The sequence below is a fragment of the Pempheris klunzingeri genome, chromosome 9 (assembly GCF_042242105.1).
Source record: "Pempheris klunzingeri isolate RE-2024b chromosome 9, fPemKlu1.hap1, whole genome shotgun sequence".
Lineage (NCBI taxonomy): Eukaryota > Metazoa > Chordata > Actinopteri > Acropomatiformes > Pempheridae > Pempheris > Pempheris klunzingeri.
Genome location: NC_092020.1, coordinates 6,312,178 through 6,335,582, shown reverse-complemented (window position 1 = coordinate 6,335,582; position 23,405 = coordinate 6,312,178). Strand labels below are relative to the sequence as shown.

The 23,405-nt window shown below is 40.8% G+C and overlaps 1 protein-coding gene across 1 annotated transcript in view; it reads left to right on the top strand.

Moving 5' to 3' along the window:
• The window catches only part of aff2 (AF4/FMR2 family, member 2), a 134,863-nt gene that overhangs the window by 68,519 nt on the left and 42,939 nt on the right, over nucleotides 1–23,405 (top strand). Inside the window, exons 5-9 of the mRNA XM_070836869.1 lie at nucleotides 3,312–3,356; nucleotides 6,679–6,765; nucleotides 9,041–9,077; nucleotides 11,155–11,215; nucleotides 16,224–16,278. Of these exons, the coding sequence (XP_070692970.1) occupies nucleotides 3,312–3,356; nucleotides 6,679–6,765; nucleotides 9,041–9,077; nucleotides 11,155–11,215; nucleotides 16,224–16,278 (285 nt within the window). The remainder of the gene's footprint in view (nucleotides 1–3,311; nucleotides 3,357–6,678; nucleotides 6,766–9,040; nucleotides 9,078–11,154; nucleotides 11,216–16,223; nucleotides 16,279–23,405) is intronic.

Here is a 23,405-nt window from a genome sequence, read left to right as displayed (position 1 = left end):
ATTCAATTTAAGATGTGGAATTGATGATTTACAATTCAGGTTTTACAATGTTAATCATGTAAAGCGAAGTGTTCTCCGTTTATCTCTGTCCATCTTCTACAATTTATTTACTGTCTACTGGAATTATTTCAGTTTTTATTCTCTTTCAACTGAAAAATACTGTCAACTTCCTGTTTTGCGCCGTAAAACTTTTTCTTTTTGTTCCATAATAGACTTCTTTCTGAATCCAAACCACTCGACGAGCACAAGCTATTATTGTAACATCACTGTACTCATCTTTTATGTACTGAAATGCCACAATGGAAAAAAAGACATCAAGCTGCACTAAACTACATTTTTATATCAACAATAGAATAAAATGAATGCGGGTATTGTAAAAGGTGTCACTCATAGTGATGAACCCACGGAGAATTATCGCCAAACTCATTCAGTTTTCTACAGAGTGCCTTTCATGCCTGCAATTACAGTAGCCTCGTCTCCAGCTACAACAGGTGGCTGTTTTCAGCAAAAAAAAAGCTCCAATAAACCCGTTGCACACACACCGAAGCTAAACACATTTTCAAACCCCCAAACTGGGACCCTTAAGTGTACCAAACATTCATGCAGGCGTGCGCATATGCATGCACCACCCACTGAGTGCACCTTTCAACACCATGGACACCATGAACACAGTACATTTGTTGCAGGGTACTTAGTGAAGGAAGAAGCCAAGCCTCAACAAAGACACACTGATTGATTGATTGACTGATTGACTGATTGATTCAGACATATAGTGCATTGGGTCAGGTAATAATGAGCGGGATGGAACATGATAAGTGCTGAAAACAAGTTTAATATTATAATAATTATTGTAACTGTAGTGAAGCAGGGACGGTTTGGAAACTGGGACATCTTAGCGTTCAACAGATATTTGTCCGGACTCAGGACAGCCAGGTTGAAACCAGGACAGTCCGGGACAAACCGGGACGTCTGATCACCGCACACATACCTGCCCGGCGCTAAATGGCAGACAAGCAAAGTTAGCAAGTAAATGCTAAATTCTAAGACTAAAAGCAAACTCCAAATGAATGGTAATGCTGCCTCTGTACGTTTTAACAACCACATCTTTACTAACACATTTGAAGTCTTGTGTGTTGAGCCTGTTAAGATCATGATATTCTTTAATAAATCACAGAAGTTAGACTTTTGGTGAAGTTTTGGTTGAAGGTAGCCTCAAATCTTTTATTGGACAGCACACGTCTTTGTCCTCCCACTATGATTTCCTGTTGACTCACAGGCCAATTAATATAATGACGTAATGGTGTAGTGTAATGAGCTCATGTGGAGGCACAGCTCATGTCTAGGAAAGATCAGATGGATACTTTGTGCTTGAGCTCAAGCCGTTTTGACTTTTCTACCCACCACACACACACACACACACACACACACTAGCTAGAATCCCTTTTATTGTTTTGTTGTTTTAACGGTCAGTGATTTAAGGCTGAAGATGATGTCATCGTCCTCATCATGGTTACCAAATTGTTCCTCTGTTCATGTTGGTGCTGTTAGTAATGGTGTGTGACAGAGGTTATGGTGCTGTAATATGTTAGACATGAGTCCCACAGTGGATTGCTCTCAGAAGTCTCTCAGTCTTTCTCTCTTCCTCCAGCCGTTCCTCCGTCTCTTTCTTCTTCTATAACGAGCCTGTTTGTTGGATTGATCCGCACCGAGATCTGGTCTAATGAATTGCGTTATTTTGCTTTCAATTACTTTTTGGAAGCTATAATTTGGCAACAATTGAACATTTATTCATGCGTCTTGTAGGTTTTTCAGCTAACAACGTCATGTGTTTCCAGGAGCAGCGATAATGGTTTGCTTGGAATAAATAGCATAATAACTGTAGTGTGCGTTAGCAGCAAATGTGCTCGTTGGCTGAACTGACAACGAGCAAAGTTCCAGCTACAGAAACATTTTTGGACTTGTGTGTTTAAATTTGTTGCTCGACGGTTGATATTAGCATTTTATTGTGGTTTCACCTCGCATGACCATTTTAAAACGTCTTGTTAAAGTAACACACCTGACTGAAGTGACAGCCAGAGTAATATCACTTCGGTCCGCAGTCCAGTTCAATTGGAAGGACTTTATTGACGAGGGCACGTGTTAACACAGATTACCAGTGTGCAGCCACTGAGCTGGTAAATACAATCAGTGTAGCTGCATATGTTTCAACTCAAGCAGCTTGTTTCTTTCTCCTTAAATAAAACTCCAGTCAGTCCCACGATTTGTGGAGCTGAAAGGGCAGTGTGGTTAACGTGACACAGGCCAAACCACAGGCTTTTTATGGCCTTTTTCAATTTGAAAACTGAAACATCTCAGCTTTCTAAATGTCCTTCCATAACTTCTCTGTGCCCGTATGGAGAAGCCAGTATTTATAAATCACACAAAGATATAGCGGGGAGAGAAAATATAATTCTATCTAAATTGCGTCATTAAAAACCAGAAATGTTCAGCTTTACAACATAGTAATCAGCCAATTTCAAATGAACTTTTTGATGTGTTCTAAACCCTTCTACCAAACCGTGATTGTCTAATCACAGCTCATCAGCTGTAGCCAGGTACGGCACCTCTGTCAAGCTTTGGACTTGTCGGCGTGCGACAAGTGGTGAGCATTTGCATAGCGCTACACTAAAAGCAATTTTTGTAATTCAACGAGTTCGGAGGGTGGTTTCTATTTGTTTTAACCTCTTTCAAAACCAAACACACACAAGCAATATTCCACAAAATTCAAAGTTCAGTCATTAAAGTAAGAATGCCCAGCTAACCGGGTTACTCTGTAGTCCAAAGTGCGTAGCCGTATTAACTGTTACATTAAAATAAAATGCCCTGCACACAGTGTTCAGTGTGTTCAGCGTGTGGTATTTCCCCTCTGTGGTAAAGCCCACCCTGGAAGCGGCTCACTTTAGCAACCCCACCAAGATCACACACAGGAAAACAACAGTCTGCTCTTACATTTCCCATACTCACAGTACGGAGACTAACTTGTTGAATTTAATGCAGCATATTCTCTACATTAACTGGTGAGGATCCTGACCTCTTGTAGCTCACTATCATATATGTGGCCATCAAGTGCATACTTAAGACAGGGTTCTAGTTTTAAAACGAGTCACCTGGAAACATTAAAAACAACAATCTGCCAGTTACAGTTGTCATTTCGGCTATTTTATTGCTTATAGCTCTTTGTTTTCTGCTGTTCACATGTACTGTAGTGGTGCTATGAGTAGTGTTGAAGTCTCTCTCACTCTCTCTCTCTCTCTTTTCTTTGTTTTCTCCAGGTCAGCCTACCAAATGACTCCAGCTGTGTTGAAGAGATTTTGCGGGTATGTTGCTTGGGTACACACACACACACACACACACACACACACACACACAGAGTAATTGCACTGATTATCAGCTGTTTTCTGTTTGCTCACAAAGACCTCTGTCTCTCTCCTGAGAGTCTGGCTTTAAGGAAGAAAAGATGGGAGGGGGGAGGAGAAACAGAGGGAGAGAAAAGAAGGAGATCTGTTGGCTCAGGTCAATGATTATACAAGTTTTTGTTTTTGCAGGATGACTTAATGCGGAAATGTTTTCCACAATTTTTCTCCTCTCCTTTACCCTCCTTTTTACCTCTCTTTCTCTGTATCCTCCTCTTTTCCTATCTGCGTGTCATCAAAATGACATCAAGCAAATCATTTTTTCCACAATCCCCCCTCTTTCCTGTCCTGACTTTATGTTTTGTTACTGTATTCCTTCAGAGCGACGTCAAAACACAAATGTTTTCCCATAGATCTCCTCGCCAGTCAGGAGATTTGCAGCTATAAAGACGAGGACCTTCCCTGACTGCTTTATGTCAAGTTATCTCTTTTTCCGCCGTCCTCTCTGACTGTCTTCCTCTCTTCATTCCTCTCTGCCCTCTGTCATTCACCTCTCTCTCCCTTTCACAAATCAATATGCTGGCCAACAGGCTGTGTGACAGATAGTGTGCTGTGAGCTGCATGAAAAGCCTTTGTCAATAATATCGGTGCACCATTGAATTCAGTCTGTGGTTTCTAGCTGTGTCAAGTGGAAAGATCAGGGAGTTCAAAATGTGAGGTGAGGTGAATCGGAGCAGAGGCCTGCGGTCCACTTTTCCCTTTCTGTGACGGCGCAGCTACCAGGCGGTTGTCACAGAAACATTGTTGTTCTGGATTTTTTCACAATTCAAGGTAACAGTGTTTATCAGAGATATAGTGTGAAGAAGTAAAGCTGCACGAAACTGACAGCAAACCGTCATCCTTTAAATCTGTTAGAGACGTTACCGGCTCCTAAAGGATTTGGACCAGCTGACGATAACGCAAACCACCTTTGTCTCTGATAGATAAATGTATACATGCAAATACTTAAACCCTTGAAGTTGTAACTTATCAATGTCAAGGGTGTGTGTGTGTATGTGTGTATTGTTTCCACATGTTGAGGTTTTGAGATATCAGTGCTTTAGATTTCTGCTGCCGCTCCAATATGGAGGTGATGGAAGTTCACATGACACATCGCACACTGAAATCAGCATACCTCACTGTCAGCTGTTTTCACTGGAACTACTTTCTACACAAGAAATAGTCCATATAAAAAAATGCCGTGCATTATACAAATTAACCAGGACTTTGTTTGGGTGGAAGTAGACATCTCAAAGACAGATATTCTAAAAACCTGCACGAATAAAAGCAAAACTATCTGCATCAACACACACCATGAGGGTTTGTTTTAAACATCCCTTAAAAAGGACAGGCAGTAAACTTGTATTAATACTGTTGTTATGGTTACATACATACAACTCTCCAAGGTGACTTTGGAAGGTGTATGAACTGTCGGTTGTGACTAGTCAATCAGAAATGAGAACTAGTGATCCACAATGTTTTGATTTACAACTTTTGAAAATTGCAGAAAGAGGAAAATGTCATGATGCATTAATCTCATGATGACTTCTTATATTCCAAGAGTGTTTGTGAACTCACAAAGAGAAAAATAATCCTTGAGATACTTCCACAATCCTTTTTTCAGCATAAGGCAGAGCAGTACTATGTTAGGCCACAGGTCCATCACAGCGGCTCCGTCACATCTCCACCACGGTTTTTATGTCTGGAAGCCTTTTAGATGGCTTCAAGCTGTTTGCTCTGCAGCAGACACATTTTCAGTGTTGTTTTGAGCTGTTTTGCCTTTGATTGTTTTAAGCATACAGTATTGAATGCACATTTGCAGCTCATTTATTTTCAATCTGGTCAAAAATACTTTAGATATACCTCAACATCAACAACAGTAAGACAGTAGCTAAAATGGTATGGCTATGGTATAATTATTGATAATATGACCAGTAGATAATAACTGGAAAATCACAGTGACATGTGGGCCTGAGTTAATGTGTGCATGTGTGTGTCTGCATGTCTGTGTGTGTGTGCGTGTGTGTGTGTGTCTGTATGTGTGTGTGGTCAGTGGTGAGTGTCAGACTGAGGAAATCACATACAATGGCAGTAACACATTCACTGACGCACACATATTCAAATGCATGCACAGATACACACAGACACACACTCACACACCATCAGGAGTACCGTCTGTCAAAACACAGGAACTCTTTCAGGAGGGACATGATGATGTCAGAGAAGAGTTGCCTAGCAACACACCGTATGTCGTCAGGCCAAGTGCATTATGGTGGCAGAGAGGGAAAACACACACACACACACACACACACACACACACACACACACACACACGCAGACCAGACTCACACTCAGGGATCTTCAATAATGTTGAGCTCCACAGCTCACTTATACACACACTCTTACACACACACACACACTCCCCCACACAAGAAAACATGAGTCATCTGATGAATGTGAGTCATCCACTCCAGAGGGGGTGAAGCGATGCATGATGGGAAATTGTGATGTCAGTGACCTTTCAAGCCCTCTGACCTAGTGACCTGCTGTATGGCTGTGAAGCAAAGTAACATATAACATATATTACAAGATTAGGCTCTGTTTGCTGAAATAGGGCGCAAACAAGTGTGTGTTTATTTAAAAAATCAGCCAGTGGTCTCGCTTTGCTTTGCAAGTAGATTTCCCAAACTACAAGATAAATAGCCAATACCTAACAGATTATGTAGCTGCAGGACACACAAACACACACACACACACACACATATGCTTATCTTGTTAATTAATTGAAGCCTCTTCATATTGAGACTGGAATTCAACTGAGAAGATTGTGTGATTAGAATAATTGAAAGGGTGCTGCTGCTGCTGCTGCTGTTTAGCTGGAGTCAGCTTTTATTTTGGTAATTCAACAGCTCTGCACTTAGTTGACTCTCAGCACAGTGATCCCCGGTGTGCTACCAACTCCCCACGCTCCTCTCACTTTATACTAGAAGTTACATTAAAGTCCGCTGTGATGGGGGACGCTTCAGCACAGCCTTGACTGAATGCTCCATTCAGTCAACTCCACTCCTGCACCAGAGCTGCTTCATAAGCAGCCCCTTTTAGTCGTCATTGATATTCAGCAGCTACTGTCCCCATGAGGGCACGCGTACATTTCCTGCGTAGTATACTGTCTTCGTATTGTATGTCTTTGCCTCGTATGTGTATTAATGCAATACGTGTAATGATATGTGTGCGTTTGTCTGTTTAGGAGATGACCCATTCATGGCCTCCTCCTCTCACAGCCATACACACTCCTGGGAAGGCTGATCAGACCAAGTTCCCCATCCCAAACAAGGTTAGTATGAGTTCTCTCTCTTTGACCCACTACAAACACATTTAACTCACCAAAGTACAAACTATGTGCTCACATTAACGCTTAATAGTTCAAATGAATGTTAAATCACAAGCCTGGTAAAAAAATAAAATGCTTCTTCAAATATTGTTATCGTGCTCTCTGCTTGTGCTCTGACTACATCATCTTCCTTGTGCATGAGTCAGTATGTGGTGGAAAAGGGTGTGAAACAGTTGAGAAACCTTCATTTAAACTCCTACACATATTGGTTGCTCATCATCACTGTCACCGAAAGTCTTCGGTCTGCTAATTAGATCTGATTCATAAATTCACTGCGGCGGTGATTGCTGTGATTGAATCAGATTACTGTTGCCTCATCCTGCACAGTGGCACAAGTGATAGCCAGTGAAATTACGATGTTAATTAAGTATTGCATGTTTAATTATCCTCCTGTGAGGAAGTGGGCATGAAGACAGCCACTTCTTCTCTGCAGAAGTCTGTAGTGTAACTCTCTCTGTGAATGTTTTTTAAGTTGTCATCAATGGTTTTATTAATGGTAATAAATCTAATGCAGTTTATCAATCTATCAATCAGTCACATTTTGGAGTTGCCTCTTCCAACAGGACACCTGATTTAGGCTATCTTATTATTTCATCAGGTATTATAGACCACATTTATTAATAAATTATCAACATTTAAAGTTGTATTATTGACTTACCACAATTGCAGATGACATACTGACTCTTGCTGTCAGACTATTAGACAGTAACAAACCCGTGTCCCTTATTTTTAATCACTTATTAGCATTTAGAACCGTAGACTTGATTATCACAGATACAGATACAGTCACTAATGATGAAGTTCATTCAAATTAATGGTATATAATTGATCTAAAACGCATCAGTGAATGCTTTATTAGCCATTAATAAATGCTTTATTAGTAAGGATTTAGTTACAACTTAAAAACTCTTTATGAGAAACAGTCACACCACAAAGTGATAACATGCTAATGTTACAATAGCTCTTTTTCCTCCAAGCTCTTTTTAATGACGGGGGACAAAAGCTCCCCAAGCTAACAAGCTTGTCACTGATGGGACATTAAGCATTTTCCCTCCACACCTACACATACACACACCTAAACATACATATATTTATATAAATCTGGACCATTTTAGCCCAAAAACATAGATTTTACCATCCATGCAGGTGCAGCAGGTTAATAAAAGTTGAAAACCACAATAGTTTTCTCCAGTTTTTTTTCACTGGCACTGGATGGACTGCTGTTCATCATCAACGCTGACATTGATGGGAACATTTTTTGCATTTACTTTATCACCGATTCCACCAATTCCATTGGAATAAGTTAATTTAGTGGAGAAATGTAGTCATTTTGAATACTGGTGTGAGTAGACCTACACCTTTGTTACCTTATGTGTGCGTTGTACTAATGTTCGTTTGGTGCCCGTCCATCATCGCTAAGAGAACAATCTCAGCTTTTCCATTTTCTATTTGAAAACGTTGGTATCTGGTCGCTGTGTCCTTGTTTCCTGAGAAGAAGCCTGCGGTTAATGAACAGTGATAAAAAAACGCTGCCGAACACACAAGGGAACGCCTCTTACAGAAAGCCCAAACTTCACCAGAACAGAAATTTCAAGGAAATGACATTGTAGCGCCACCCACACTGTTTGTTTGACAGGTGATGTTTGAGAAGTGAAGCGCAGAAACATGACAACAGTAATCAACAGTCGGCTCAAGACTGAGACACAGTGAAAGCAGCGACTAAAGAACTGCCACCATCAGAGGATAGATGCTGGAAAAAGTTTCTCCTGCTCCCACATAGATGCTGTATGACACCTTGCAATGTAAATAGTATTTTTCACATAAGATGATATTCAACATTTATCTCAGAAATGGCAGTAATGTTCAGACTGAAACGGCAGTTGTATTTTCTCTAGTGCAGAGGGCTTTTATGAATCACTTTTAAGATGCAAAACATCACATTGGTGGTGATGTCAAAAGAAATAGCATTGTAAACACAGAGGCCGTAAATCTGACCCAGTAGGTAATGAATTAGGAAAGACTGTTGTGCTGCTTTCAGCCCCCAGCGTCACACTAATCCTGCCAGTGAGTTTTAAGAATGAGGTGCAGCGTCGACGCCGGGAGATGAGAGGATCTGAATCCTGTGTAACGGCATCGTTGTGCTGCTGTGAAATCAATAATGACATCTGTTGGTTTATTCATTCAACGCGTTTCTCTCTCCTTCTCTCCGTCTCTCTAGGAGTCGCAGCATGTGACCTCAGGCTATGGCACTCAGAGTAAGTTTCCCAGCATCAACACTCTCGTACTGGCTCCATGATAATTAACAACAGTGAGGCCAGAAAGGCAGTGCCACCCAAAAGAAATGTGGGAAAAGCAGCCAATGTGCAAATTAATTCATAGCAGCAGGAGTGTGATCGTCTGAAAACCTCAAACCTCTGCGCTCAATTTCTGCGTTATTGCACACACACACACACACACACACAGCTTAGTTGGTCTGACTGTGGATTGTCCATGTTTTTTAATATGAAAACAGGATGCTCACCTGAATTAGCGTACTCAGACACACCAAGCTGTGATTTGCTGCTGTTCATGCACAATTACAGATTTGGATCATTTATTTCCAAGCTCACACTTACAGTAAGTGGCGAGCGGAGCACAGACCGTCTGTCAGGTGCTTGTGTTTGAACTGCCAGCGTCAGGTTACAAGTGGGCAATGTGGATAAAATGTTCTGTCACAGTGTGTCTAATTCTACACTGCATTGATATATTTTACACTGCAGCGTTGACATTTATCATTACATAGTAGATTTGTTTGAAAATTCAACGATGAACAGTTTCAACACAAACTAATCCGACAGGAAAGCCTTTTTCTAGACTTGACTTTTAGATGCCAGTCGACTTGGTATTAGCACACGCTGTATAAACTGGATATTTACATAACCAACAAGACATGTCATGCTAATGCAGGCATTAATTCACAAAATCATAGAGCTGGATGGAGCCCGTTCATGGCATTGCTTCCCTCGAGTAGGGACTAATTCATACGCTGAGATATGATCACAGCGCAGCAGAATTAAGATAATAAGAACGCTTATTAATACCAGCTGGAAATGCAAAGGCCTGTAGATCGATTGTCATTATCCAGATAATGTATCCAGATACAGATCATGTTAATCTCAGGTGGAAACAGGATATCAGCCCTCAGACCTCAGTATGTAGAAAGCTCAAAATTCGCTGACTCCTTCACTATCCACAATGTAACTCAATCGCATCTTTCCTTCAGTCCCACCCTCCACGTCTTTCATATTTCACACTCCTGTGCTACTTTTGTAAAGTAGGCTCGTTGTAAAAAATTTAAAGTGTCCAAGCCCAAGCCCAGATAACAAGAAAAAAGCTAGTAAGTAAACCTAAGTGTTCAGATTTTTCTGTCTTGATTTATTTATAATTTTTAGACATGGGCTTGGAGACAGCCTGCGTCACAAACTGGGGTTTTGGAGAAATATCCTCTCTTTTTATGCTTTGGGTAAAGCCACATTCAAGTAAATCGAGAATGATCTTTGTTGCTCGGCAATTATGCAGCTGTTTTCACAGGTTTGGTGGAGTTACCCTTTAAATACCCAACAAATTATGTTAATTCATCACACTGATGGAAAATCCAATAAATCCAATATTGCCTCACAGCCAGTGCATGATTTGCAACATTGCCTTTAATTGTCTCATACAACAAGAGATATTGACGGGATACCTAAAGATACATGTCCGTATATAAATCTAGACCAGTGAATAAGAATCTTTTTTTGCTCATGATATGGAGCATTATATCGCCCCATGCTGAATTTAGTACATTACAGTAGTTCTGACTCATATCAGATCATCAAAAGCTCTTCTGAACTGGTGCGCTTCTGTTAACCCCCATCTTGTTCTGTTTTGGCATGTTTGTGATGTATACAAGGCTGAAGTATTTCTTCGCTGGCAGATTCTCTCTCTGATATAAAGAGAAGAAACTGACTAGAATACAAAATGCAGTAAAGGGCTCGGTTCTAAAAGGCTGTGTATCCATTTGGAAAATAAATCACCTCAATGCGTTTTGTCAGGCGGTGCATTTCACTTTGAATTTTATTGTAAAGAGACATTTGCTTTGTGTTTTTACCCAAACTCCTGTTACCAAAGCAAACACACACACACACACACACACGCACCAATTAAGTAACACCGGAGCAGAGTGTCATGTTTTCCAGTGTGACAACAGTAATACATATCTACAGTGATCTGGCTTCTTGTCAAACAGTAATCACAGACAACCCAAGGCACATGCAAAACAGTGATGCTTGAATGTCCTCTGTTGTGTTGCAGAGCGATGTACTGTGTCAGCTAACAAGCCTGCTGCTAAACCACCAACTGCACCGCAGAAGTCGTGAGTATCTCTTTCTCTGACACACACACACACACACACACACACACACACACACACATAAACAGAGAATTTCTGACCCGCTGCTGCTGCGTTTGCCTCAAGGTAAAATTAAGCTTGACTCTTGGATGAAATTCACTGCTGGTAGGAGGAAAAAAAGATTGTGTGGATCAGAGCGGGAAAGTGCAGCTACATTAATTTAATGTGAGCCAGGAGCGTATTGCAACATCTCTGGCTGCAGCCCACCCCTCTCTTCACTCACAGAGCTGTACAGCAAGAGTCATGGGGGGGGGGGGGGGGGGGGTCCTGAGCTCTATTACCTTATTATAACACATAACACACACTTTACTGTCTTTACTGTCTTAGTTGATTATTGCGTTTTATCTATAGTTCCTGTTGGACACCTTGTGGTTATCAGAACAGACACAATCAGCCAGCTATACCCAATGTTTTTGCCCGACTTTCCAAATTAGCCCAGCTACACTGAATGTTTATTACCCGAATTCTTTCCCTTAGTATTGCTCTTCACACAGTCCGCAGTCTAAAATCATACTGAGAGGATATAAAATGTGTCATATGAAGAGGACATCGAGGTTGTGAACTGGGAGCATTGACTAGCTCCTGCTGAAGGTCTTGGCTTGTAAATCTGTCTCACGAGCCTGGCTTATCCTGTTCTTGACCACGACAAGCTCAATGATTTTGTTTTAGAAACTGACCGTTCCCTAAAGCCCTCCAATCACAGTTTATCAATTATAACCATGTAGGCATGGAGAGGTGTAAGGAATGTGTTTTTCTGCCCAAACATTAGTATATCCAGCTAACTAGCTCACTACTTTACAGTACAGAAATAACTTGACACAGCGTTAGTTAGCAGTATTAGTTAGCTACATTTGTGGGGTTATATGTTGTGCAAAAAGACTAAATGAGGTCCATTTACGATGGTACTACAGCTGTATAATGGTACTTTGCTGTTTGGAGGCTGGTCCTTGATGCTACTAAATCAGAGTGTAACTTTAGCGGCTCTGTCTTAATTTTTGTGGATTTGGGAATCTTCTCAACTTTATTGATCAAACTCTTCCAAACATATCACAGTGAAACTTAAACCACAATTAACCTTTAGCAAACTGTGTGTTCAGGCTTTAACAAAATTGGGGGTATTGAGCAATTATTCCAACTTTATGGGCAACAGTGTACATGTATATGTATATATATAGGGAGACATATTTAAACTAAACAGTTAAGTTAAATTCTTGTATGTTTCCTTATTGTTCCGAAAGCACCACACAATACAAGATGCTCCTTTATTTCCATGTCACCACACATATCATCATCTAGTGATGACGCTGGGCTGTTTTTCTCGACTATGTAGCTTTAGTCTCAGTTTTTAGCACCACATATATTTAGCCAGAAAGTACATATTTAGCATTTCTTTCACAAGATTAACATTTTAAAACAAGTCAGCAGGAAATATTAATGTCGTTTACTTTATTCAGCAACCAGTTTGCAACCAGGTCGTGCTTGATTCGCTAGCTAAGGCTGATCAGATCTGCTAGCAACAGTCATTTTCTGACTAGAGGTGAGAAGCCTGCTGTCTGTCTGAAGTCAGGGGCTCACTGTTAAAGCGTATATGTGCCATGGAAGAGGGGAGAGCTTGTCAAATGAAGCATAGTGTTGGTAGTTTAGCAAACAGTCGGTTATCTATTTGAATTTCAAAAACAGGATGCTCAGGTGTTACTACCTCTAATGAGAGATCGTGCTAAGTACAGTGAATTATTTATACATTTGATGAAAGCTAATTAAAACAAAAAAAAGAGGAGAATGTGAGGCAAGTGTGGTGTCAAAAAGGAGCGGTGAAAAGGACAGAGACTTGATGGCCCAAAGAAAATACAAAAATCCTGCAGGAAGTCAAAGGCAGTTGAGTTTGTAGCAGTGAGGTTTGATTAAAGTTCCAGGTCAGTATGTAAACTCTCATTTCCTCCTCTTTGGAGATGTAGTTAAATAGTTAATTATATCTCCATTAGGATGCTGTCTGCTGGAGCTGTAGTGCTTTTTGTAGCTTATTACACTATTTTGCTTCCAAAGCCGATAAGCCTATTCCTTTTGATTACTATTGTTTGCCCCGAGGTGTAATTCTTCCCCATCTTGTATTCAAGCATAAATGCTGCTTTGTTTATTAGGGTGAAATAATTGTTATTGGTTAAAAACAATGCCTAGTTTACTGCAGCCATTAGGCTATTCTTTGTTTTTACAGTGATGCTCAACAGCGTAAAATGCTTGGGATAATGAATAGGCCTACCTCGTCTTACTCAAGAGTAATTGTGCTGTTGAAGCTAATTGCTATATTCTTAGCCAAATGTTTACTGTGTCCAACCATTGCATGAAACTCACCCAACAGTAATCCGGCTGTACCTTAATGCCACATTAGAAACAAACTCAAGAGTATTTGCGGCGTTTAATTTGTTTCTTTCATTAGAGCGGAGAGTAGAGGACGTACTGTACCCGCCTGCTCCTGGAGGTTCATTACGCTCTGTTCTAATCACATGTTGACACAACTGCATGTATGTAACAGAGCGGAAGAAGTGGAGAAGACTCTCGTCTAGTCGAACCAGCTTTTGTGTTTGCTCGGTCTGCAGTCTGTCGGAACAGAAACCCAGAGAACTCCTGGGTGCCTGCGGTATTAGAGTGTCATAGTATCATATAAGTTGAGTGTGAATGCACTTATTGTAAGTTGCTTTGGACGCATGCGAATGTAATGTGGTAATGTAATGTGACACTTGAATGAAAACCTAATGCTTTCAGGTGTAAGGATAGATCTTTCTACAATACGAATACTTGTCTTTGCCTTCAATATTAAGGCGCAATAAGAGGCCTCAGCTGTAAGCTCAAATCAAGATCAAATCAAACTTACCAAAGCTGACGTTTATGATGTCAAACACACTAAGTTTTGCTCTTGGAAACATGAAAATGATTTCAGTGTGTGTCATACCTGTTCAGATCCGTCTTTATGCACGCGCACAGGTGTCTGTGTGCATTAGCGCTCCACAGAAACACAGTCTGCAGGAACAAATAGAAAGTCTAAAGTCTGCCTTTAGATGTGTATGTTATTATTGCAGAAGTTGCATACGTCTTCCACCTACAGCCAGTTCAATCAAAGAGTGAACTGTGTTATTTGAGTTATTTTCAAATCATTCTGTAATCCAGAGGAAAAAAGCAGAGATTAGAAGAAAGTCTAAAAAAGTTGACCTAATGTGGTGCAGCCAACGTGACTTTTTTTTCTGCCCCATGTTAGGGTCCCTACCCCCAAGTAAGGAACCACTTCCTTAAACAAACACTGTGACTCACGGCTAAGTTACAGAATGTGCTTTTAGATAGAGGATAGGAAGTGGGATGATTGTATGAGCAACGGAAAGAGAATCGCTCTCAGAAACTTCATTAAAACATCATTAAAAGACGATCCAGGGTGATGTCGCAGAATTGTGGTGCGGCAGTGATTGCTTAGTGCCAAAACAGAGCAGGACAAGAAGCAGCAAGGGACAGAACCGAGGCTGGGAACTGATCTGAGTCAGTCAGTCAGTCTTGATTGTGGGCAATAATACAGAGACATTGGCAGGAAACTTGTTCAGCTTGAGAGCCAGTCAACTGAGGGAAAGATTTATGTATGTGTTTTGTTTTGCAGTCTGAGTACACGTACATCTGAAATTCTCTACAGCGGAGTGTTCAGCAATTAGTCATTAGCTGAGCGCAGCTTTGATTTAGCTTTGGAAAATATTAACATCCTCTCAGACAAACTTCCGCAAGTAATGGAGCTCTGCTAGCACTTTATTTTAAGACATAAAAAGACTCCATTTTAAGAAGGCAATTAAGAACCTTGTAGAAATTTGATGCCGTGCTTTCTAAGCTCTGCAGTGGCGTGGCAGCTTTAGTCCACAGCTCATTTATGTCTGTCTGTCCTCGTAGATGCTTCCACTCTCTCATGCATTTTATTTCTTCCCCCTCCGTGCTTCCTTTCCTCCCTCTCTCTCTCCATCCTCCTCTGTCACTCGCTCCCCTTCTCTTCTCCATCATTATCATCTCCATCTCACTCACTATCTCCCTCTCTCCATCTGTCCCTTCTTATGAAATAAAACGTGAATCCATTATTCATTCATTCAAACATATCTATCATCGCCGCGTGCTGCGCCGTGCCCCTTATCTGCAAAGCTTTTTCTTATTGTGCTTCTGTTATTCACCACTCGTACGGTCCCATCTGAAAACACCACAACACTGGGGAGTGTTTTTTAGTGGTGCAAGCACTGACAAGAGTGGTTCGTGAGGCAGTAAAAATCCCTTTAGGGGATTCTCCTGTCATAACAATAGCAGTGCCAGCTTAAAATAACAGTAGTTTGTGTGGAGGCTTTATATAAAGCAATAAAACGGGAACTTGCCAATGCACAGCACATAAATACTGAATAATTTGTGTAGTAAGGAGCAGGTGATGCTCTGAGGGAGGTCATGTTATCGACTGTGTCTTGTATATCTTTTTCATAGCCTCTGTACATCTATATTGTTAGAATTTCAGCTCAAGCGCGCACAGAATAAAACAAACACAACTAATGAAAGGAAACAGGGCAATAAACAGATCCTTTCTCTAATTAGAAGCCCCCCCAAAATATCCGTGCACCGTCCCGACTGAGGCACTGATCTCAGCCGAGCACGTCCACCTTGTTTCCAAAGAATTCTTGGCTTTAGGTCAGCGCTTGTCAGACAGAAAGTTTCCAGGTGAAAAAACAATCTGGCTTTCCTCTCCAAGCTCTAAAAGCCAAACATCTGGTAGGTTTTTCAGCAGCTCCATCCATCGTCCACTTCCTCATTCCCCAGTGTGAACCAACGCTGCCTGCGCCGCGCAATGAATGCGTTTGCCAGATAAGGTTCGCCAAAGGGAATTGCATATCGCGATTTGCTATATCCGACCTAATGCAAGCAGGCAGGAGGTCATGGCTGCAGTAACATATGTCCCTGTGTCTCTGTACAGCATGTTGGAGGATGACCTGAAGATCAGTAGCGATGAGGAGGAGGCCGAGCAAAAGGTGAGCTCCCTCTGCAGTTGGTCCAATCATTTATTTGTGCAGATCATCAGTCCTCCACCCATTCACGCGTTCACAAATCACTCATTCACATCTTTGTATATGTGACACTTACCTGACTTGTTTTCCTGTCCAGAAATCAGGTTGCTCCATGTTTCAGAACTACCGACAGCTCATCTTTAGGTACCATCTCAATTAAGAGTTTAACCCGTTCATGTTCAAAACTACCCACCTGTGTCTAAAGGTCTGCTATTAGCTGAGAATTTGAATGCATTGCTCTTCTTTTCAGAATGAGGCTAATTGAAAAATGATGTACCGAAGGGCTTGTTTATCAGAAAATATGCTTATTTTTATTAGAATTCTGAATGTGTGAAATGTTAGAGCTCATTGCACAACAGCAAGTCCACCTAATGGGTGAAACCAGTGAGGTTTGTCGTCAAAAACAGCACCCATGAGCTGACAACCTTTGTGACTTTTTAGGGGTCAAAGGTCAACACCTAGAATGTCAATATTCTACAAGGTCTGTGTACTTGGTGGCCAACAGATTCGCCATCTGTCATGTCCATCTGATGGACCCAAATCAAACACTCCAACAGCAATAGACTGTATATGAATCTATACTCCTGAGTCCTCCTGACTTCCGTGTATGCAGCATGTGGCAACTTATGGTAACTTCTGAGTCACACTAAAAAAAATCAGTGCAAAATTGAGAGATTTCCACACTCGCATTTTAATTCCCAATTTCCATCTTTGAGCTCATCAAAGAAAATCAGATAGTGGATCGTTTTTGCATTTTCCTCCTTTTCTATCATAGTAAATGTTAGTGAGGAAACGGCTCATTTCCTCATTCCTGACCAATAAATACCTATTATATCCAGAAACTCCTTCGTACTCTCCTTAGAGAGAGATGTGGATAATAGATATGTAACAATAGCCTGGACGTACTGTAAATGAGGCAAAGAATAGTCGCTCCCTTAACCCTCGGGCCACCAGGGCACCCCAAGCTACTGATAGAGAGATACACCATTCTGTTGATGTGCGAGCTTCACCGGTGAGGGCAGGACGCCAGGACGCCAGTGCTCTGATGTGACTGAATGGTGAATATGTGGAAAGAATAGTAATAATAATCATAAGAAGGTTCATTCACAAACACTCTTTGCTGGTATCAATAATTTGCACAATCCACACTTTTATTCTACATGAATGCAACAGTTACCAAATCATTACAGTGAGTAACCAGTCATATCAAACACAGCCAAGAAATAAAACTACTTTAAAACTACCGCTGGCTGAAAATTCCACTTAAATGATCCCACTGAAGTCTAAATGGTTTAGACTGTGAAACAGCTTGAATTTCACAGTATAAACACTTCACTACTCTTTCTTACAAGTACCGTTCAACTACCCATCAGTTCCAGGAACTGTCATGTAGGGCCGCACATTTACACTAGCAGGTGGGAGTGTATATTTTGCAGCAATGAAAGCAGTGCTGTCCCATAAATGAGCTTTTCATACAGAGTAATTGTACAGTGTGTCCACTTGGAAAGGCCTAATAAACTTCACTGAGATCCCTCTGACTGAGGCCCCTAAAGGACGACCGGTGTCACAGCCACCAAACTGCACTTCTAGTTGTCAAAATAATAGCTTTGCTGATGTTCGAGCTAGTTATTGATAAAGTGATTCACAATTACTCATCATGATTCTTATACGTCCATTATTTCAACGATGGGGACTGTCAAACATGACACCTGAGGGGACGAGCCCCACTGGTCTGAAGCTTAAATTATACATTCAAAAATAAAGTAAGAAACCAACGTGATCGTGCCAAATGATGAAAATTAGTTTTTCCAGTTGTCGTGGAATTTCAAGGACTTCTTACCCCTGTTTGCTTTATAACTGAATTAACTCCATTTATTTCATGTGATATAATGGAAAGGCTCAGAGCAGCTACCAAATGGACCTTGCGGTTGCATTATTTTTTTTTCCAGTTAAAGATTTAATTATTCTCTTTTATTATTTTGTCTTTAAATGATGAAGTAATAATTGCATCGCAAAATTCTTTTTTCATTCTTTTAATTTTCACAGTGTGAATTTTGCAATTTATTTACAGACATGTGCCACCCACAAATGAAATGAACCTGCCGAGTAACAGATGGAGCTCTCAGATCTCTCCTTCTATTAATGATTTTAATGTTATTTTGTAAGGCATAAATTAAGTGCAAATGTAATTCATCTGTTCATAACAGCTTTTTGCAAGTGATTGAATTATTAATTCATTCTAAGTAAACATTCCTAAAGCCTTTAGGTATTCAGGTGGCACACTTGATGCTTTTTAATTTGGGGGATTACAAAAAAAAAAAGCCACCAATATTAGTAATTTAAAGGCCATGTTTCAGACTTTTAAGGCCATAGCTGCTGCATCGTTGGGCTGCTGCTGGCAGACCTCAGATTGATTGGGCATCGTCCAACGGGGGTTTTAGTGCACGTTTAGTTCAGATTCCATCGACGGAGGAGGTCGTGTTTGTCACTCTGGGGCACTTTCCATGTGAGTGATGCAGTTTTCCTGCTCTTCTTGTCTTGTTTTTCAGTATGAACATTGGCATGGTGGCCCTCTCTCCTATAATCACTATCATCACACACTAATGATGCCAGGGATGAGTTCAAAGCAGGCAGCAGGGGTCGGGCTGCTGCCCCCTCCCCTACCACGCTGACTGATATCAGCGCTCATCAAATGAGTCCATGAGATATTTTCTGTTAATGAAAAGATACCAGTTCCTCTCATCCCCTTTTAACTGGCCTTCTGATTGCATAATTACTGTGATGGTAGATATTATAATTATAAATGATGGCAGGTCATTTATAGTGGTTTTAGTTATTATAATTATGCTGAAAGAAGACCTGTTAATTACACATTGTGAGTGTGCATTCAGAATTGTAGCAAGTGGCCTTTGTAATCATAGGGGCTTCATATGATTACTCTTAGTATTAGGATGAATAGACAGGATGAAGTATGATCTAATTAGTTCTTATTCTTTGTCTCTCTTTATCTACTTTTTCTCTCTGTCTCACTTTTTCTGTCTGAAATTTCTTGCTGTGTTTCCTTCCGTGTCACAACGCCTCTACATCCCTCCTTAATGATGTGAAATGAAAACTAACAGCTGTCTCTTGCTGTATGCCAACTATATATCAAAAATATTATTTTCAAGGGTTTTATATCAAAACGTGAGGTATGCTTATTTCTAGTAGCAAATTTTTATCATCAACAGAAGTGATTGCCCAAGCTGCTGTTGAAGAATGTTAGTGAAATAAGACTTCATTTGGGTCCCAGATTGAACGATGAGCATTTTTCCCCGTGCAGCAGAGAGAGAGTTCACATCAGTCACGAAATCTCTTCTGAAGATCAGCAATCAGAGCGAGGTTTTATACCATTACAACAAAGGTAGATTAAAACAATAGGTTGTGGGCTGGACTAATCAATACGTGTGATTGATAAGAAAAGGTTAATAGAACTAAGGAAGACCTGGACCGGCTGTTTAGCAGTGCAATACGATTCAATCAGTCGGTGGCTACATGACGGTCTGTTAATCAGTGTTTGTCAGGACAGAATTTAATGTCATGTGAAAAGTTAAGCAGGAAACAGAAGAGATGATATTAGGATTAAAAAAAAAAATTCTATTTATATTATTTAACCCAAGTTGTAATTAACTGTGGTTGGTAATTCGTTGAACACGTGGAGGAAATACACTGCAGACCAGACATCATTTGGTGAGCACAGGTTCTGTTTGTGGCGTCTGTGCAGGCACGATTTTACTGCCGTCACCGTGGCGATGGGACTTGTGTGGCGTACTGCGCACAGTCACTGCACTGAGCTGTTGTTCACCCAAAAAAAACATACACCACACATTACTGTGGTCAGCCTAAGGCAAAGACATGTTGCCATGTAGCAGGAAGGAGAGAATAAAGAGACTTCGGTATGAAAACAATCGATATATTGACATATATGTGGCTCACACCAAGAGATAACTGCACAATTAACACAGGGACACAGGATTAGAAACTTGGAAAATTGTGTATGTCTGTGTCTTCTTTGGGGGAAAAGCATGTTTCCAAAAATGATGAACTATACTTTCAAGTCTCCACACACACACACACACACACACACACTCTCTCTCTCTGTATTTTTATCCCGCCGTCAATCTCTTTCTGTTTGGACGACTGTGCGAGGCAGACATGGAGAGCGATCAAAATAAACAGAGGAAAGTGAGAAAAGCTAAATGTGAATAAGTTAGTGGGACGGAGAGGGGGAGGGAAAGACAAAGACAGACGAGACAGACTGATAACACTGCAGACAGGAGGCGAGGATAAAGGGAGGGAGAAGATGGAAAGAAAACAAGAGACAAAGAGATAGAATTAGAGCGATGGAGAAAGAGAGAGAGAGAGAGAGAGGCTGAGATGAATTCAGTGGCGTTTTTTTTTTGTGCATGCTGTTAACAGGCTTATAGCAAATGAGTGCATGGTGTATTATCAAGCTTTTATAGCCTGAAGTAAAACACAACACACACGCGCACAGATACACACACACACATCTTCACCAGACGTGCACGTATTACACGCATGCATCCATACACATATACATACAATGTAGACATGCAGATTTATACTCACAAACATTTACACCAGCAAACACATAAATAAAAACACATGCTGACAGTCTCTCTCTCTCTCACACACACACACACACACACACAGACACACACAGACACACACTGTCATTAGTATGCTGTGGCACAGCGCTGTGAGGGCAGCAAAGGAGTATGATGAATATGTTTTTGGCACAGAGCGAAGAGACAGAGGAGAGGAGGGAATTGAAAGAAAGAGCAGAGGAAGAAGGGATGGAAGAGGGAGGGAAAAGGGGCAGGGAAAGGAGAGCTAGCCGGAAAGAGAGAGATGTTCCTAATGACTTTAGAAACTGACAGAAAAACAGCAACCCAATTACCGCTGCAGGACTTTCCTTTGTCTCTGTATCTCCCTGCATTTCTCTCTCTTCTCTCCGCGAGCTTGCGATGACAGATCACCTCGGTCAGAGCAAAGTCAGGCCTAAAAAGCTCCGTCTTTATATAAAAATACAGTTGCAGCTGGTAAAAGTGTCCTGCACACTGGGGGACGTGGTCACGTCAGCTACACACTGCGGCGCAGGCAGCTAGCTGCAAAAATATTTAGACAGGTTTTTTCGGAGGTGTTTCCACGTATGTGCAGTATTTGTTCTGTAGCATGACGTATAGAGGACGTATAGAAAATGTCTCAGGAGACACATCTGTGGGTCTAAAAGACATAAACAGAACTAATTTTGAACTTGAAGCAGACGCTATTGTCCTTTACAGCAGTCTATCATAGTAGTAAAAGCTCAGGTGTTGTAATTACATGAACAGTGTCCCTGTAAGTCGTGACAGTGTGACAGTGAGCCACCATTGTAAATGTAAAACCAGTGACTATTTTTGTTTGTTCATCACACATCTTCATTTGATTTTGACTGATGTCCACTTTTCCCAACCTTCTCGATGTCACTACATGCTGCTTTGATTGATTACTGTGAAGCGAACGCACAAAGTGATCGATCAGTCAATAATTCACCGAACTGAATCAGACGAGCTGAAAATTATCGAAATATCAGTTTCAAAATAGTTGCTAGTTGCAATTTATACTTCTACTCTGCTGTATTTTATTATTCTACTGTTTTACTCTACTACATGTATGACAACTATACATTTACTGTCAACTGTCGACAAATATGGTTACTTTTTAAGTAATAGATCGGAATATTCATTTCATTAATATTTTTCTAGGGCATGGTCATGTGATGCACTATGTTACCGATGGCTCCATTCTGTTCCCCTGAGCATTTGTTGTTGGTGGTAATGCGCCAGGACAAAGAAATAAAGAAGAAGAGTGCTAGCTTGCAAACATAGATGTAAAGAATCACGCTTGTCAGCTTTTAAAGACGCACACAGTGAGTGTTGGTGAGAAACACTGAATGTAAACAGAAGTGTGTGTCCCGCACCTTTAAGCATGAGGAATCTGCAACTGCTGAGAATGGTCATTAAATTAGCAAGTCTGGCTTTCCAACAGTTCAATGGCAACTTTCCACCAAGTATTTAAAGCATATAGTTAACGAGTGACCTCAAATCACAGTTTGGGTCGGTTTGAATGTGCAGTCGCAGAAAAGCTTTATAAATAAGGAAAATCTGAAAAAGCCAAGCTTGTGTTGATGTTTGTAGAGAAGACAAGGACACCAGGGCAGGGGTCAAAACTCTGCATGAAGAAACGCTTTAATTAAAGAAGCTCAAACCTGAGTTTTTAGAATAATTATGCCTATTTTTTCCTCTGCGGTGCTTTTCACCCAGTTGGTTTTATTGTCTGTATAATCACCAGCCTCTGCTGGGAAGCCGCTATGATGAAAGGTGTATTTCATGAGTGTCGAAGCAATGAAAGGTCCAGCATTGTCTCTCAGAACTTAGCTGAGGTTGCGTTCAGTGGCATGGCCTCTGCATTACTCACACGGTCAGGTTAACTCTAACTGAGCACAGCGGGTTGCACACAGAAGTACAGCACGATGTATCCGGACCAAAGAAAGCAAAGTGCAGAGGCTACTAATCGACCTCGAAACCAAAATAACATGTAACAGATGGCACAAACTACAGAAAGCAAGAGTGTGTGAAGGTATAGACAAAAGGTATACGTTCTAAAGGTTACGGTGTAAATAGAAGAGGTGAAAGCGACTCTGTAGGCGTGAAGGCAAGTGAGTAAATAGAGAGATCTCATATCTTGCTTGACATGTAAGGAAAACATCGGTTCACTTTGTCTCTTACCTTCTGTGCATGATTAGTATTACATGTGTCACACTAGTGCAGGATGAGTTACTGTATATCTAATCATGCATGAATATGTAATTTGAGTCTAAAGGATTAAACATATGCATACAATTCTAAAGACTAATATTATTTCAGTGCACAGTCAGATGTCAGATGTGGGAATAGAGGAGCCTTCAGTGAACTAACTGTGTTAAATCCAGCTGGCACCCAATGGAAAGATGCTAAAATTCCGGATATAGAGTCTCTTTGTTTTGCACTAGT